The 13,356-nt window shown below is 46.7% G+C and overlaps 1 protein-coding gene across 2 annotated transcripts in view; it reads right to left on the bottom strand.

Moving 5' to 3' along the window:
- itsn2b (intersectin 2b) overlaps window positions 1–13,356 on the bottom strand; it is a 38,415-nt gene that overhangs the window by 3,216 nt on the left and 21,843 nt on the right. For both annotated transcript variants that reach the window (XM_014196451.3, XM_045718354.2), the window contains exons 18-37: window positions 11,671–12,446; window positions 11,333–11,457; window positions 10,997–11,214; window positions 10,728–10,821; window positions 9,100–9,296; window positions 8,874–8,929; window positions 8,618–8,784; window positions 8,484–8,529; window positions 8,249–8,370; window positions 8,053–8,149; window positions 7,728–7,922; window positions 4,312–4,433; window positions 4,101–4,207; window positions 3,792–3,975; window positions 3,407–3,505; window positions 3,029–3,196; window positions 2,738–2,950; window positions 2,401–2,519; window positions 2,173–2,255; window positions 1,998–2,081 (exon numbers count right to left, since the gene is read on the bottom strand). In XM_014196451.3, the coding sequence (XP_014051926.1) occupies window positions 1,998–2,081; window positions 2,173–2,255; window positions 2,401–2,519; window positions 2,738–2,950; window positions 3,029–3,196; window positions 3,407–3,505; window positions 3,792–3,975; window positions 4,101–4,207; window positions 4,312–4,433; window positions 7,728–7,922; window positions 8,053–8,149; window positions 8,249–8,370; window positions 8,484–8,529; window positions 8,618–8,784; window positions 8,874–8,929; window positions 9,100–9,296; window positions 10,728–10,821; window positions 10,997–11,214; window positions 11,333–11,457; window positions 11,671–12,446 (3,272 nt within the window). The remainder of the gene's footprint in view (window positions 1–1,997; window positions 2,082–2,172; window positions 2,256–2,400; window positions 2,520–2,737; window positions 2,951–3,028; window positions 3,197–3,406; window positions 3,506–3,791; window positions 3,976–4,100; window positions 4,208–4,311; window positions 4,434–7,727; window positions 7,923–8,052; window positions 8,150–8,248; window positions 8,371–8,483; window positions 8,530–8,617; window positions 8,785–8,873; window positions 8,930–9,099; window positions 9,297–10,727; window positions 10,822–10,996; window positions 11,215–11,332; window positions 11,458–11,670; window positions 12,447–13,356) is intronic.

Raw genomic sequence — 13,356 nt, 5'->3', positions numbered from 1 at the left:
GGAGGAAGAGGAGGAGAGGGATGACAAGGAGAGAGGAAGAGGAGGGAAAGGTTTTAATACATACCAGTGCTCAAGACACGAATACAGTCTGTACATGTGTTATGTTTACATTTATAAACTGGGAGGTTCGAGCCCTGAATGCTGATTGACTGACAGCCGTGGTATATCAGACCGTATACCATGGGTATGACATAACATTTATTTATACTGCTCTAATTACACTGGTACCCAGTTTATAATAGCAATAAGGCACCTCAGGGGTTTGTGGTATATGGCCATATACCACACCCCCTCAGGCCTTATTGCTTAAGTGAAGCTTCCTCATTGTAATAAGTGGTACTAGTACCTGTCTGCTGTGTAGGTAAACTACAGTGGCAAGAAAAAGTATGTGAACCCTTTGGAATTACCTGGATTTCTGCATAAATTGGTCATCAAATTAGATCTGATCTTCATCTGAGTCACAACAATAGACAAACTCAGTGTGCTTAAACTAATAACACACAAATGATTGTATTTTTCTTGTTGATATTGAATACATCATTTAAAAACATTCACAGTGTAGGTTGGAAAAAGTATGTGAACCCATAGGCTAATGACTCCTCCAAAAGCTAATTGGAGTCAGGAGTCAACTAACCTGGAGTCCAATCAATGAGACGAGATTGGAGATGTTGGTTAGAGCTGGCCTGCCCTATAAAAAAGCCAAACTAAATTTGAGTTTGCTATTCACAAGAAGCATTGCCTGATGTGAACCATGCCTCAAACAAAAGAGATCTCAGAAGACCTACGATTAAGAATTGTTAAAGCTGGAAAGGGTTACAAAAGTATCTCTAAAAGCCGTGACGTTCATCAGCCCGCGGTAAGACACTGTCTATAAATGGAGAAAGTTCAGCACGGTTTCTACTCCCTAGGAGTGGCCGTCCTGCAAAGATGACTTCAAGAGCACAGCGAAGAAAGCTCAATGAGGTTAAGAAGAATCCTAGAGTGTCAGCTAAAGACTTACAGAAATATCTGGAACATCCTAACATCTCTGTTGACCAGTGTGCGATATGTAAAACACTAAACAAGAATGGTGTTCATGGGAGGACAACATGGAAGAAGCCACTGCTGTCCAAAAAAAACATTACTGCACATCTGAAGTTTGCAAAAGTACACCTGGATGTTCCACAGTGCTACTGGCAAAATATTCTGTGCACAGATGAAACTACAGTTGAGTTGATTGGAAAGAACACACAACACTATGTGTGGAAAAAAAAGGCACAGCACACCAACATCAAAACCTCATTCCAACTGTAAAGTATGGTGGGGGGAGCATCATGGTTTAGGCTGCTTTGCTGCCTCAGGGCCTGGACAGCTTGCTATCATTGACGGAAAAATGAATTCTCAAGTTTATCAAGACATTTTGCAGGAGAATGTTAGGCTATCTGTTCGCCAATTGAAGCTCAACAGAAGTTGGTTGATGCAACATGACAACGACCCAAAACACCGAAGTAAATCAACAACAGAATGGCTTCAACAGAAGAAAATGTGCCTTCTGGAATGGCCCAGTCAGAGTCCTGACCTCAACCCGATTGAGATGCTGTGGCATGACCTCAAGAAAGCAGTTCACACTAGACATCCCAAGAATATTGATGAACTGAAACAGTTTTGTAAAGAGGAATGGTCCAAATTCCTCCTGACCGTTGTGCAGGTCTGATCCGCAACTACAGAAAATGTGTGGTTGAGGTTATTGCTGCCAAAGGAGAGTAAAACATTTATTAAATCCAAGGGTTCACATTTTTTCCACACTGCACTGTGAACGTTTACACGGTGTGTTCAATAAAGACATGAAAACAAATAATTGTTTGTGTGTTATTAGTTTAAGCAGACTGTCTATTGTGTTGTGACCTAGAAGAAGATCAGATCAAATTTTATGACCAATTTATGCAGAAATCCAGGTATTTCCAAAGGGTTCACATACTTTTTCTTGCTACTGTATGTATGATGTTCATAAAACTCACCGTTGGATTTGCAGGACTTGAGTTCAGTGGCCTCCAGGATGGTGACTAACAGCCGGCCGATTCCACTGGCCTTCAGGGAACGAGCTGCGCACACACACGAGAATAGTCACACCACTACTAGGACTCGTGCTTTAACTATTGGAGTGAGTGTGAGAGAGAAAAACAGAAAACTGACCTTGGTATGCCTTCTCTCTCTTTTTCTTATCGGTCTCTAAGAAGTCCTCCGAGGCAGCTTTAATCTTCTGCACCCAGGCCGTCCTGCAGAACGAAAAGTACACACACACACACACACACACACACACACACACACACACACGAGCAAGGGTAATGGAATGCGAGTGGAGTCCCTGCATATTAGTGTGTGTGCATGTGTACCTGCATTTGTGTTTGTGCCTGTGTGTACCTCTCGTTGATGTTCTCGGTTTTGAGGCTGTAGACTCGGTCGATGTGGGAGATGTGGAAGAAGGGCTCTTCACTGGAGGGGTCAGGCAACTTCACTAGAACCTCGTTGAGGAACACCGGCTACAGGAGGAAACATAAGACACTTCATAAGGCTGTCATAACCATGTCATAACCATTGAGAAACAAAATAAATGGATACAGGGATGTTCTCAATTTGAACGGGCTGCGATGAGTAAACACTTCTCAAATAGGAAGTGTCCTTTCGATACCTTGTCAAAATGAGCCATTTGGAACAAATGCCTGCGTGTGCGAACACGTCCGTGCCGTTTGTTTCTCACCGGTTTATACATCTTGAGCTGTGTGTTGTTCTTGGTGCTGAAGAGCTTGTCTGGTCCTGAGGAGCTGAACTGTTTGGCAGCGTGGGTGAGCAACAGGAAGTCGTTAAAGAGGAAAGCCCACAGCTCCTTATTGCTCTTAATCTTATACACCTTCCCACTGTGGAGCAGCTTACGAGGCCCCAGGCAGTTAGTCAGAGAGTTAAACACCAAGTTCTGCACGGGAGAGAGAGGGAGGGTTACAGACATGTGTGAGAGATACTGTGTATGTGGGTATACGGTGTGCGTGTCTACCTCTGTGACTCCCTCACACTGTACGTGTGACTGTATCCACTCCAGCCTGTCGGAATTCTCCTTCTCCCTGACTCCCTCGTTGACCTGAGAACAGAGCTCCTCAGCCCGCTCCAGAGCCTCTCTCAAAGGCCTGCGGTCTGCATGGTCCTCCTGGGTACTCTCCAGGATCTGAGACAACCAATAGACAGGGTTAAATACACACACACACGCCGACCAATCTTTTTACATCAGCAGGTTGTCACGAAGTGCTTTCCAAAGAACAAACAATGCAGATGGAAAATACACACTGGTTAAAAGTACACACACACACACACTCACATGACTTATACACACACACAGGTACTATACACGCAGACAAACACGCACGCACACACTTACGTTTTTGATGTGTAGAGGGTAGCGTGTGATCCTCTGCATGGGCTTCAGCAGGAAGCTGGATAAGGGCATGCCTTTACAGCGGTAGTCTGTGGCGATTTTCTGATGGAGGAAAACCAATATTTAATATGAACACACAACCTTCCATGTATAATCAGCACTCTCCGGTTGGTATGTGTCAGAAATGTTCATGTTCTCCTCCTCCACCCACCCCACGTTCTCCTGTTGTATTCTACCTCCCGCCCCTTCTTCTTCCAACTTAAATGTGTTGTCTTGTCATTCATTTCCTCTCTCTCCTCTGTACTCTTGTCTTCCTTCACTCACTGCATGTTCTTTCATGCTCCCTCCCTCCCAGTCTCCCTCTCTTCTCACTAGCTCCCCCTCTCACCTTGAGGAAGTCTTTAAAGTCCTGTTGGTTGTCAGTCCTACTCTGTAGCAGAGCAGCTCCGTTGAGTTGACAGGAGCAGAACCGGATGTAAGGCTGGAGGTGAGCCAGCTCGGACGCCAAGATGTCCCCGATCACCTGGACGGGCATGTTCTCACCCCCCGTCTTCTTACGCACACGCAGAGCCCTACGGGCACACACACATTTAAACACACACAAACACCACATGTTCTTACCATCTGGCCCGAGACACCCATACATATGATCACAGTCGTGAACACACACCTAAACCTACTCCACGTCAATACGTACTTTAGCAGTTTGGTGTTGCAGGCAATGAGCTCCTTCCAGTTGACAAAGATCATGGCCATCTCTGCCTCTGTCAGACGGCCCGACTCAGACATGGGCTTATGGAACACCTGAACACACACACACACACACACACACACACGGAGTACAGTACATACGTGTGCTTGCTGTGTGTGTCTGTGCGCCGATTCTAGCGTCTGTGTTTGTGTGTTACCTCCAGGACTATCTGTAGGTCCTCTACATATCTCTCCTCTGTCTGGAGGAGCTCGTGGATGTAGCCCTGTCTCTTCCTCTCCTGGGGACTCATAGAGTCTAAACTGTTCAGGTCAGCACACCCTGAAAGAGGAGAGGAGAGAGGAGGAGAGAGCAAGTGAGAGGAGGGAATCATACAGATGCAGGATCTTAATTTGATCACTTTTTGTTGCTGAGAATTTTCCTGTAGCTGCAGGATTATTTTGCTGAGACAATACTGGTCAAATTAGGATCCTACGTCTGTATATACTCAGAACAGAAACGCACATTCACATTTGTATACACTCTGAAAACACACACACACACACAGACACACCCCTAAGCCTATCAATCGATAGTCCGTCTCAGAACCAACCACACACATTCAACCAAAGCAAGGGCACTCTTACCTTGTGCAGAGTGCCCATTCTGACAGCCGTGGAGTCCCATACAGGTGGTCTCCTTTTCTTTCTCAGTATCCCTCCCCTCTTCCCTCTCTTCTGTCTTATCCCAGAGCCTTAGAAACTGCAGCTTGTCTTCACTGTGTAAACTCATGCTCTCTCTGCTGTCTCGCTCTACCCAGGTAGACTATGAGACGCTTTCGCCAACCCTCTAACCGGTGTTCTCCTCTCTCCCTCACCTTGTCCTCTCTATCCCTCCTGCCCTCTCATCCACAGACACTAAGCCCATAGCAAGACACGCAGCTAAATCTGTTTGTACCAAAATAGGAGAAGGACTGTGTGTACTTCCAGATGATCAACATAACTTTCACCCTGCCTTGGGAAGACACTGGGTAAATAAACGGTAACCAGAGATCAGAATATCTAGATACTGTGTTCCAGTTCTGAATATGTGTGTGTTTATTTCAGATAGCAATGGTGTCGTGTTGACTGTAAACACACGCTGATCTCTTCCACAGACAAACGGTCATACCGTTAGCGCTGTCCTAACATTCGCACCAAGGGATGACGACACACATTTCAAAAGCAGCCTTTAATTTCACCATGGATTCAGATTAGCCCAACCGGGCGGCAGGTGGCGCCCTCATTCCTTTGTCATTGGGTGTCCAACTGGACTCTACGCAGCCGGCTACACACTACCGGTTGGGCGAGACTCAGATAGAAACAAAGAGAGGCACATTTTCAAAAATCGTCTCACTGTGTGATGTGGAACAAGTCCCTTAGCAGAAGAGAGTAGGAGAAGCTGTAGTAGGGTGTAGAGAAAGAGCAATCCAACCCCTGGACAGTGCTTGGTTGTCCAACAACATACATTAGTTTGCATAGATTCGTTTCCTTTTCAGTGTTACAGCAGCTAGCTACTTCACTCTAGCTTGATCATGCACTAAAACGGAATAGGCACAGCAGAGAAACATCATCAGTAATCATAATAATATAGTCAACGCCAGAGAATTAAGGTGCGATTGTAACTAGTTGTTTGTTCTGCTCGACACTGCAAAGCTCAAAGAGTTGATTCAAAGAGCTATGAATCATCACAATCAGGTACGGCTTGGAAACACACACACAGTGGCCCGAGCAAATGAATTATTACAATTCAATCAACGATGAATCGTTCCAGTTGAATCCGAGAGGACTCCTTTTGATTGTCACGGATCCCATAACAAATACAGTGTGGCCAAAGCAAACGATTCATCATTATTGAATAAGTAAGGAATCAGAGCAAGATGGTGGGTTCTTTGCGAGCTGAACTTCCTTAATGATAAAGAAAATAAAATGGGGCTAATATAATTATGTTGCTCCTTCTAAGAGAAAATGGGAGGAAAGGAGGAGGCAGGTGAAGGGGAACAGCCACAGAGAGAGACCCACTAGATCAACATTAGTGTCATTGCACTTCAGGGTCACCAAACACCAAAACATTGTCCTAATATAGAAAACCGTTTAGGAGTGTGCATGTTTGCTTCAACTTGCATACGTTTTTCCTTTAGATTCAGCCAGGGGTCCTACATCAGGTCAGAAAAGTCATTGGATGCATTAACGACAGCAGGCATACAGACAGACGGGTCAAATCTCAGCTCTTGGTTCAGTCCAGGTTAAAAAAAGCCAGTTGGTGGGAGTTGACTTGAAAAAGCAGGAAGGAAAGGGACAGATGCTCCAGGTAGCTTCCCCGAACCACAGATCTAGAATCAGGTTGCCTAACGTTAATGCTAACTCTGATCTTTAGGGCAGCGTTGCCCAAACTCCTGGGGACCCTAAGGAGTGGTCATTAGGGATTTTGCCCTAGCACTGATTCAAATGATCATCTCATCATCAAACTTTGATAGTTTGAGTTGGCTGTGTAGTACTAGGACAAAAACCAAAATGTGCACCCCGTGGGTCACCAGGACAGAGTTTGGGCAACGCTGCACTAAGGGATGACAACCTATCAGACCCTGTATCAGTGGAAGAGTAGGTACAAGTTAAACCCTAACCACTGGCACAGATGTTATTTCATTCCCCTCGTGGTTAAAGTGACAGAGCAAGATTATGGCAATTACAGCATTTTTCTACTTACCCAAAAACAGATTAAGTCATGGATGATTGCACCTTCAAACTGCATGCAGACATAAAAATGCTATCCACGAGTTCATCTGACTCTGGGTAAGTAAAAAAACAGCTTAATTTCCAGTATTTTGCACTATCCCTTTAAAAAGTTAGCATTATGGGTTGGCTAGTCTGACCCTAGATTTGTGTTTAAGGATAACGTCAACCTACTCCAAAACAGACACAGGCAGAAGGTCAGAGGTTAGAGGTCAGAGAGGTGTGACCAGACAGGGGTCAGAGGTTAGTAAAGGGGCGGGGCCTCCAACAGTCCAGCTCATGAGAGCGTGATAGTGGGTCTCAGACGGAGAGGAGGAGGAGGAGACACTACCACCCTACAGAAAGAAAGAGATGAAGAGGGAAGAGAAAAGAGGAAGGGAGGGAAAGAGGGAGAGAAGTGAAAGGAAAACGTGAGTGAGAAGAATGGATGGATGGATTGATGAACAGGTGAAAATTAGAAGAAATGGTAGAAAGGAATCAACAGGGAAAGATTTCGCCCAAGAGTATAAATAATACCGTTGCTAAACTCTTACCCAGGGTTTCCCAAAGTGGGTGCACGTTTTGGTTTTTGCCCTGGCACTACACAGCTGATTCAAATAACCAACTCAGCATCAAGCTTTGATTATTTGAATCAGCTGTGTAGTTCTAGGGCAAAAACCTAAACGTGCACCCACCCTGGGGGGGTTCAACTTTAGACTAGTCTGACTCACCATGCTAACTGGCTCTACTATCATCTTATATATTATGTCATGTGTACTGGTAGGCATCTATCTGCCCACCTTGTCATGTGAACATTTAAATTGAGAAACTATAATTTGAGAAATGACGACTTTGGAAAAGCACATCAAAAAGGTGATGTACTCACATTGCTGGCTGGGGTCGGTGTCGGCAGTGGTCATCTTGACGTAATTGGTTGGGAACAGACCGGTGACCCCGTTGACCTCCCCTTTCCACCAATCGGGGTCGTTCTTGTCGAACACACTGATCAGTTGACCCTTGGAGAAGCTCATCTCGTCCTCGTTGGCTGCCTTATAGTCGTACATGGCAATGACCTGACACACTGGAGGAGAGGGGGAGAGAGGAGAGCAAGGTGTGAGAGGGCATAGAAGTTCCAAATAAAGGACAGCCGCTCTTCTTCACCCATTACCTACTGAAGACGTGTGTTTCCTGAGATAGGTGTGTTTTTTTACCTGGTAGAGGTGCTGGCGTGGACTTTCCGCTGTTGGATCCCAGCATTTTGACGTGCGAGGCAGGAAACCAACCCTTCTGACGCTTCTTTCCCCGCGCCTTAGAGATCAATCAATGAACAATTTAAGCAAATTGTATCGATCAAAATCATATTGCCTGATTTCATTCTAGTCTAAAACAACCAGTCAGTCGGCCAACCTGCAGTTCTCCGAGCCACCAGCCGGTGGGGTTCTTGCTGAGGATGAGGATGAGCTGTCCTGGCGCCAGGCTGAGCTGCTCTGTCCCCGTGGCCGTGTATGTTGTGCTCACCTGGGCTATCTCTGCACACGCACAAGTAGGGAGTTCCATCAGATTTAGAGGAACGTTAAAAGGAAAAAGGAGCAGCCATGCTATACTTTCCCAGCATGGGAATAATGTAGTGTGATGTCCTTACCTGGTTTCTTCCCAGGCTGACCTGACTTTCCAGAGTTGCTGGATGTCTGAAAGAACAAGTTACAGTACTTAGGTCTTAAGTGCAAGCCAGGTACAAGTCGCAGTACACCGTGCGTGTGTTTGCGTGCGTCTTACGTCTGTCTCTTTGGGTTTGACGTAGTTAGAAGGGAACACCCCGGTGCTGTCTCCGATGCCTCCGCTCCACCACTCTCCCTCTCTCTGGGTCACCAGGATGACGTCACCCTCCCTAAACGTCAGGTCGCCAGGCTCTGGGCTCTCATAGGTGTACAGCGCCACGTACTCTGATTGTCCGACACGAAACATAACCTCAGAGACATTCTGATTGGATGACACAAAACTTGAGCTCTCAGAGACACAAATGTCAAACTACCTTCCTGTTGAGCAGCATCTGTGGCTTCAGATCCATCAGGAGGGGAATTTATTGAGCTAGAACAAGACAAATATACATTATTAAAACGATTATAACATAAGTAAACACATGCACACATATCTTCAGGCACACGTGACTGAATTCTACACAAAAACACACACGACTGAATTCCTTCACTGATAACAAAAGGGCCTGTTTGCCAAAAATGTGTGTGGTGTGTATTTACTTGGTGGTGTCTTCATTGTCTCCCAGGAGTGTGACATATGTTTTGGGGAACCAGCCTTGCACCCCGTTGAGCTCCCCCAGCCACCAGCTGTCCTGCTGCTCCAGCACCCAGATCACATCATCCTTACTGAAGTTCAGATGGCTCTCTGTCTTAGCTGTCCACGAACACAGAGCCTGGGCCTGCAGGCTACCCACCACCTAGACAAGGAAAGAAGAAGAGATGGAGGGAGTTAAAGATAGCGAGGAAGAGGGTGACGGAGGGAGGAAGAGATTGAGGGGGAGAGAGGGCCGAAGGACAGGGGTCAAAGTCAAATTGGGAGATTGTAGTTCAGGGCTCTCCAACCCTGTTCCTGGAGAGCTACCTTCCTACAGGTTTTCACTCCAACCCCAGTGCGCTAGATGAGGGTTTGAGCGAAAACCTACAGGACCTTAGCTCTTCTTTTTCACTATTAATGAATTTAAAATTCTAGACTAGTTCTAGACTGGTTCTTGACTGGTGTAAGCAGGCTGGAGGGAGTTTGTGTCATATTCCTTACACCAGTCCCTTCCTTTTAACCAGTGCGGTCTGAATCTGTGTGTATATCAGAGTAGGCATAAGGAATAATCTGTCTAGTCTGGTAGCGACACAGCGTTAAGTCAGAGCAGTGTTTCCCCAACTCTGGTCCTCAAGTACCCCCATCATATATTTACACACACGGAGCTCTGTGTGTCTTTTACACAAATATGTCAAAATCGGCTGTAACAGAACAGATTTTCATTGTAGCCCGGGACAAACACACCTCCTTGATGATTAGTTGACAAGTTGAATCAGGTATGTTTGTCTGGGGAAACAATACAAATGTGTACTGTGGGGATTACTCAAGTTTGTAAACACTGAGTTAGAGGACTCATCACGGATATAACCAGGTTTTTTTGCAGGGATATTGCCAGTGAGGGCTTCACCATTTTAAAGTAATCAACTGGGTGGGGATTCCTATTGGTTGGGAGCAATCAGCCAATGATTAGAGCATTGTCTTCAAATTTGGTGGCCTTCCTTGTCTTTGCGCTATATCCCTGCCCTTTAGTGGCCACAACACATGAATGACACACAAGATATGGTTCAGGACCATTTCAAAACGGAGATGGCCTCAATGGCTGTGCATGTGGGACAGATACAAAGATGAGTCCTCTAGCTAACTATGTAGCAACGTGATCTGTGTGGGGTGTTACGGTGTAAATATCACCCAACACTTCCTGCTCCTCCACTCCAGCGTCCTGGTTGTATTGTGTACAGGCGACGGTGAGGACGGCTATGGCAGCACGGTACTGTGGAATACCTGGTGCAATAACAACCCCTTGCCCCTATCCCTTCAGTGTTAACAGATTTAAGACGGACCCTCTCTAGAGTCCAAACCAGGGTTACCCAACCCTTTCCTTGGCACCCCCCCAGACGTTTTACATTTTAGTTTTAACCCTAAGCTGGCACACCTGATTCAATTAGTCAACAAATCATAAAGCCTTTGACTAATTGAAACAGGTGTGCCAGTGTGCCGTGCTCTAGAGAAGGTGGAGCCATCCATCACCAATCACGATATTGGCCACCAACTCATCCCTTGCTTCCAACTGGCTCGTTCCACCCCTCTCCTATACCTGTATCGGATCCAAGGGGGCGTGGTGAGGGGCGTGTGTAGGTGTGAAGGCGGAGTTCTGTCCCGTTGGCATGGTAGCGTCTCCCCCGGGTTTCCTAGAAGACGTCAAGGGTCAAATGTCATGAACTTTTCTGTCAGTAGTACAGTATTTACATGAATCACCATATAAAATGTATCAGGGTTCAGGAAAGGTAACACAGTCCTAGGCAAAGGACATATGGGTAGCAATTGTGTGTGTGTGTGTGAGTGTGTGTGTGGTAGCCTTCCTACCCTGTGTGTTTGGGGGTGGATAGTTGTGGTCTGGGGGCCTGTTTAGCAACAGTAGCATAAACAGCAGTGGTAGTGGCAGCTGGAGTTGCATTAAAAGCAGCAGCAGCAGGTGTCTCTGGTTTGGCCTGTCTCTCCACGTAGCTCTCTGGGAACCAGCCCATCTTCCCCTGCCGACAGCCATACAGCCAACCCTGCTCCCGCTCCGTACTCTCATCCACCTAGACACACGTGAATGGGCACACAAAGGTCAGACAACAAAGAAGCACAAACCTGTACTCAGAAATGATGTCAGAGTGTAGAATTACATTTAGAATTAGTCATCTCTATGGTTCTAACCTCGATGAGCTCATCGGCCTCGAAGCTGAGTTCGTCCTGGTTGCGAGCGGTGAAGGGGTAGAGCGCCCGGAAGGAAGTGAGCGCCGCAGACTTCCTGTGCTCCATGGCCTGGGGCTGCAGACCACCTGGAACAGCCAGTCACATAACAGCACCTCAGTTTACATTTTAAAATATATTAATCTTTCATTACACCTATATAGCGAGCTACTTTTGACCAGAGCAACCATGTGCCTTTTTGTTTTCGATATCATAATATAGGTTTAATAAAGGTAATGAATGACTGAATGAAAAGAATGCAGGGGAATTAAACAGCTGAATGTCTAGTTGTTCCTCCTTACCTTTCCTCTCCTCTAGTCCTCTGAGAAGGGCTGACAGTTTGTCATGGATGTTAGTCTTCCCTGCACTCGGTTGCTGCAACGCCTCCTCCTGTCTTCTCCTCTTCTCCTCCTCCTCTAGCTTCCTCTTCGCTTCTTCCTTCAGCTTCCTCTCCTCCTCCTCCTGCCGCCGCCGCCTCCTCTCTTCCTCCTTCCTCTCCTCCTCCACTCTCTTCCTGTCCTCCTCGCGCCTCTTCCTGTCCGCCTCTTCCTGCCTTCTCCTCTCCTCCTCCATTCTCTTCCTCTCCTCCTCCACTCTCTTCCTCTCCTCTGCATCTCGGATTGCTGCGTCCGCAGCCCGCTGCCGCCTCTTCTCCTCTTCCTCCTTCTCTCTCTCCATCTCCTCCTCTAACCTCTTCCTCTCTTCCTCTCTTCTGCGCCGATCCTCCTCTTCTTGCTTCCTCCTCTCCTCCTGCCGCCTCCTTTCTTCCTCTCTCCTCTCCTCATCCTTTCTCTTCCTCTCCTCCTCCTGTTTCCTTCTCTCCTCCTCCCTCATATTCCTCTCCTCTTCCTCCAGTCTTCTCCTCTCCTCCTGCATCCTCCTCTCTTGCTCTCTCCTCTCCTCCGCTCTGCGTTCTCGTTCTGCCTGCTCTTTAGCAGCTAAGAGGCGGGCCTGCATCTCCTTCTCCTCCTCCACTCTCAGTTTGGCCTCCCTCTCTTCCTGCAACCTCATCTGTCTCTCCTCCTCCTCTCTCTGCAGCTTCTTCTGCCACTGATGCTCCTTCTCCAGCTTAATGCGCCTGGGTAGACAGGGAGGGAGGGAGGGAGAGGTCTACGTCAAAACAAATCATGCTTGAGTGTGTATACAGTGCATTTGGAAAGACTTTTTGCACATTTTGTTACATTTTTGAATAACGCTGTAATGTAATGTATCAAATCGTTTTTTCCCCCTCATTGATCTTCAAACAATACCCCATAATGGCAAAGCAAAAACAGATTGCAAATATATTTTAAATTAAATTGAAATCTCACATTTACATAAGTATTCAGACCCTTTACTCAGTACAGCCTCGAGTCTTCTTGGGTATGACGCTACAAGCTTGGCACATCTGTATTTTCGGGAGTTTCTCCCATTCTTCCTGACAGAGCTTAAGAGGATCTGCAGAGTTGGATGGGGAGCATCACTGCATAACTATTTTCGGGTCTCTCCAGAGACGTTCAAATCGGGTTCAAGTCCGGGCTCTGGCTGGGCCACTCATTGTCTTGGCTGTGTGCTTAGGATCTTTGTCCTCTTGGAAGGCGAACCTTTGCCCCAGTCTGAGGTCCTGAGCGCTCTGGAGTAAGTTTTCATCAAGGATCTCTCTGTACTTTGCTCTGTTCACCTTTCCCTCGATCCTGACTAGTCTCACAGTCCCAGCCGCTGAAAAACATCCCCACTACACCTCCCTGACCAAGGCCCTACTCCCACGATTGCTCAGTTTGGCCGGGCGTCCAGCTCTAGGAAGAGTCTTGGTGTTTCCAAACTTCTTCCATTTAAGAACGATGGAGGCCACTGTGTTTTTGGGGACCTTCAATGCTGCAGACATTTTTTAGTACCCTTCCCCAGATCTGTGCCTCGACACAATTCTGTCTCTGAGCTCTACAGACAATCCCTTCAAACTCATGGCTTGGTTTTTGTTCTGCATGCACTGTCAACTGTGGGACATTATA

The sequence above is a fragment of the Salmo salar genome, chromosome 01, assembly GCF_965601325.2.
Source record: "Salmo salar chromosome 01, fSalSal1, whole genome shotgun sequence".
NCBI classification, from domain to species: Eukaryota; Metazoa; Chordata; class Actinopteri; order Salmoniformes; family Salmonidae; genus Salmo; species Salmo salar.
Note: the sequence above shows the minus strand (reverse complement) of the source record. Positions and strands in the feature narration are given on the sequence as shown.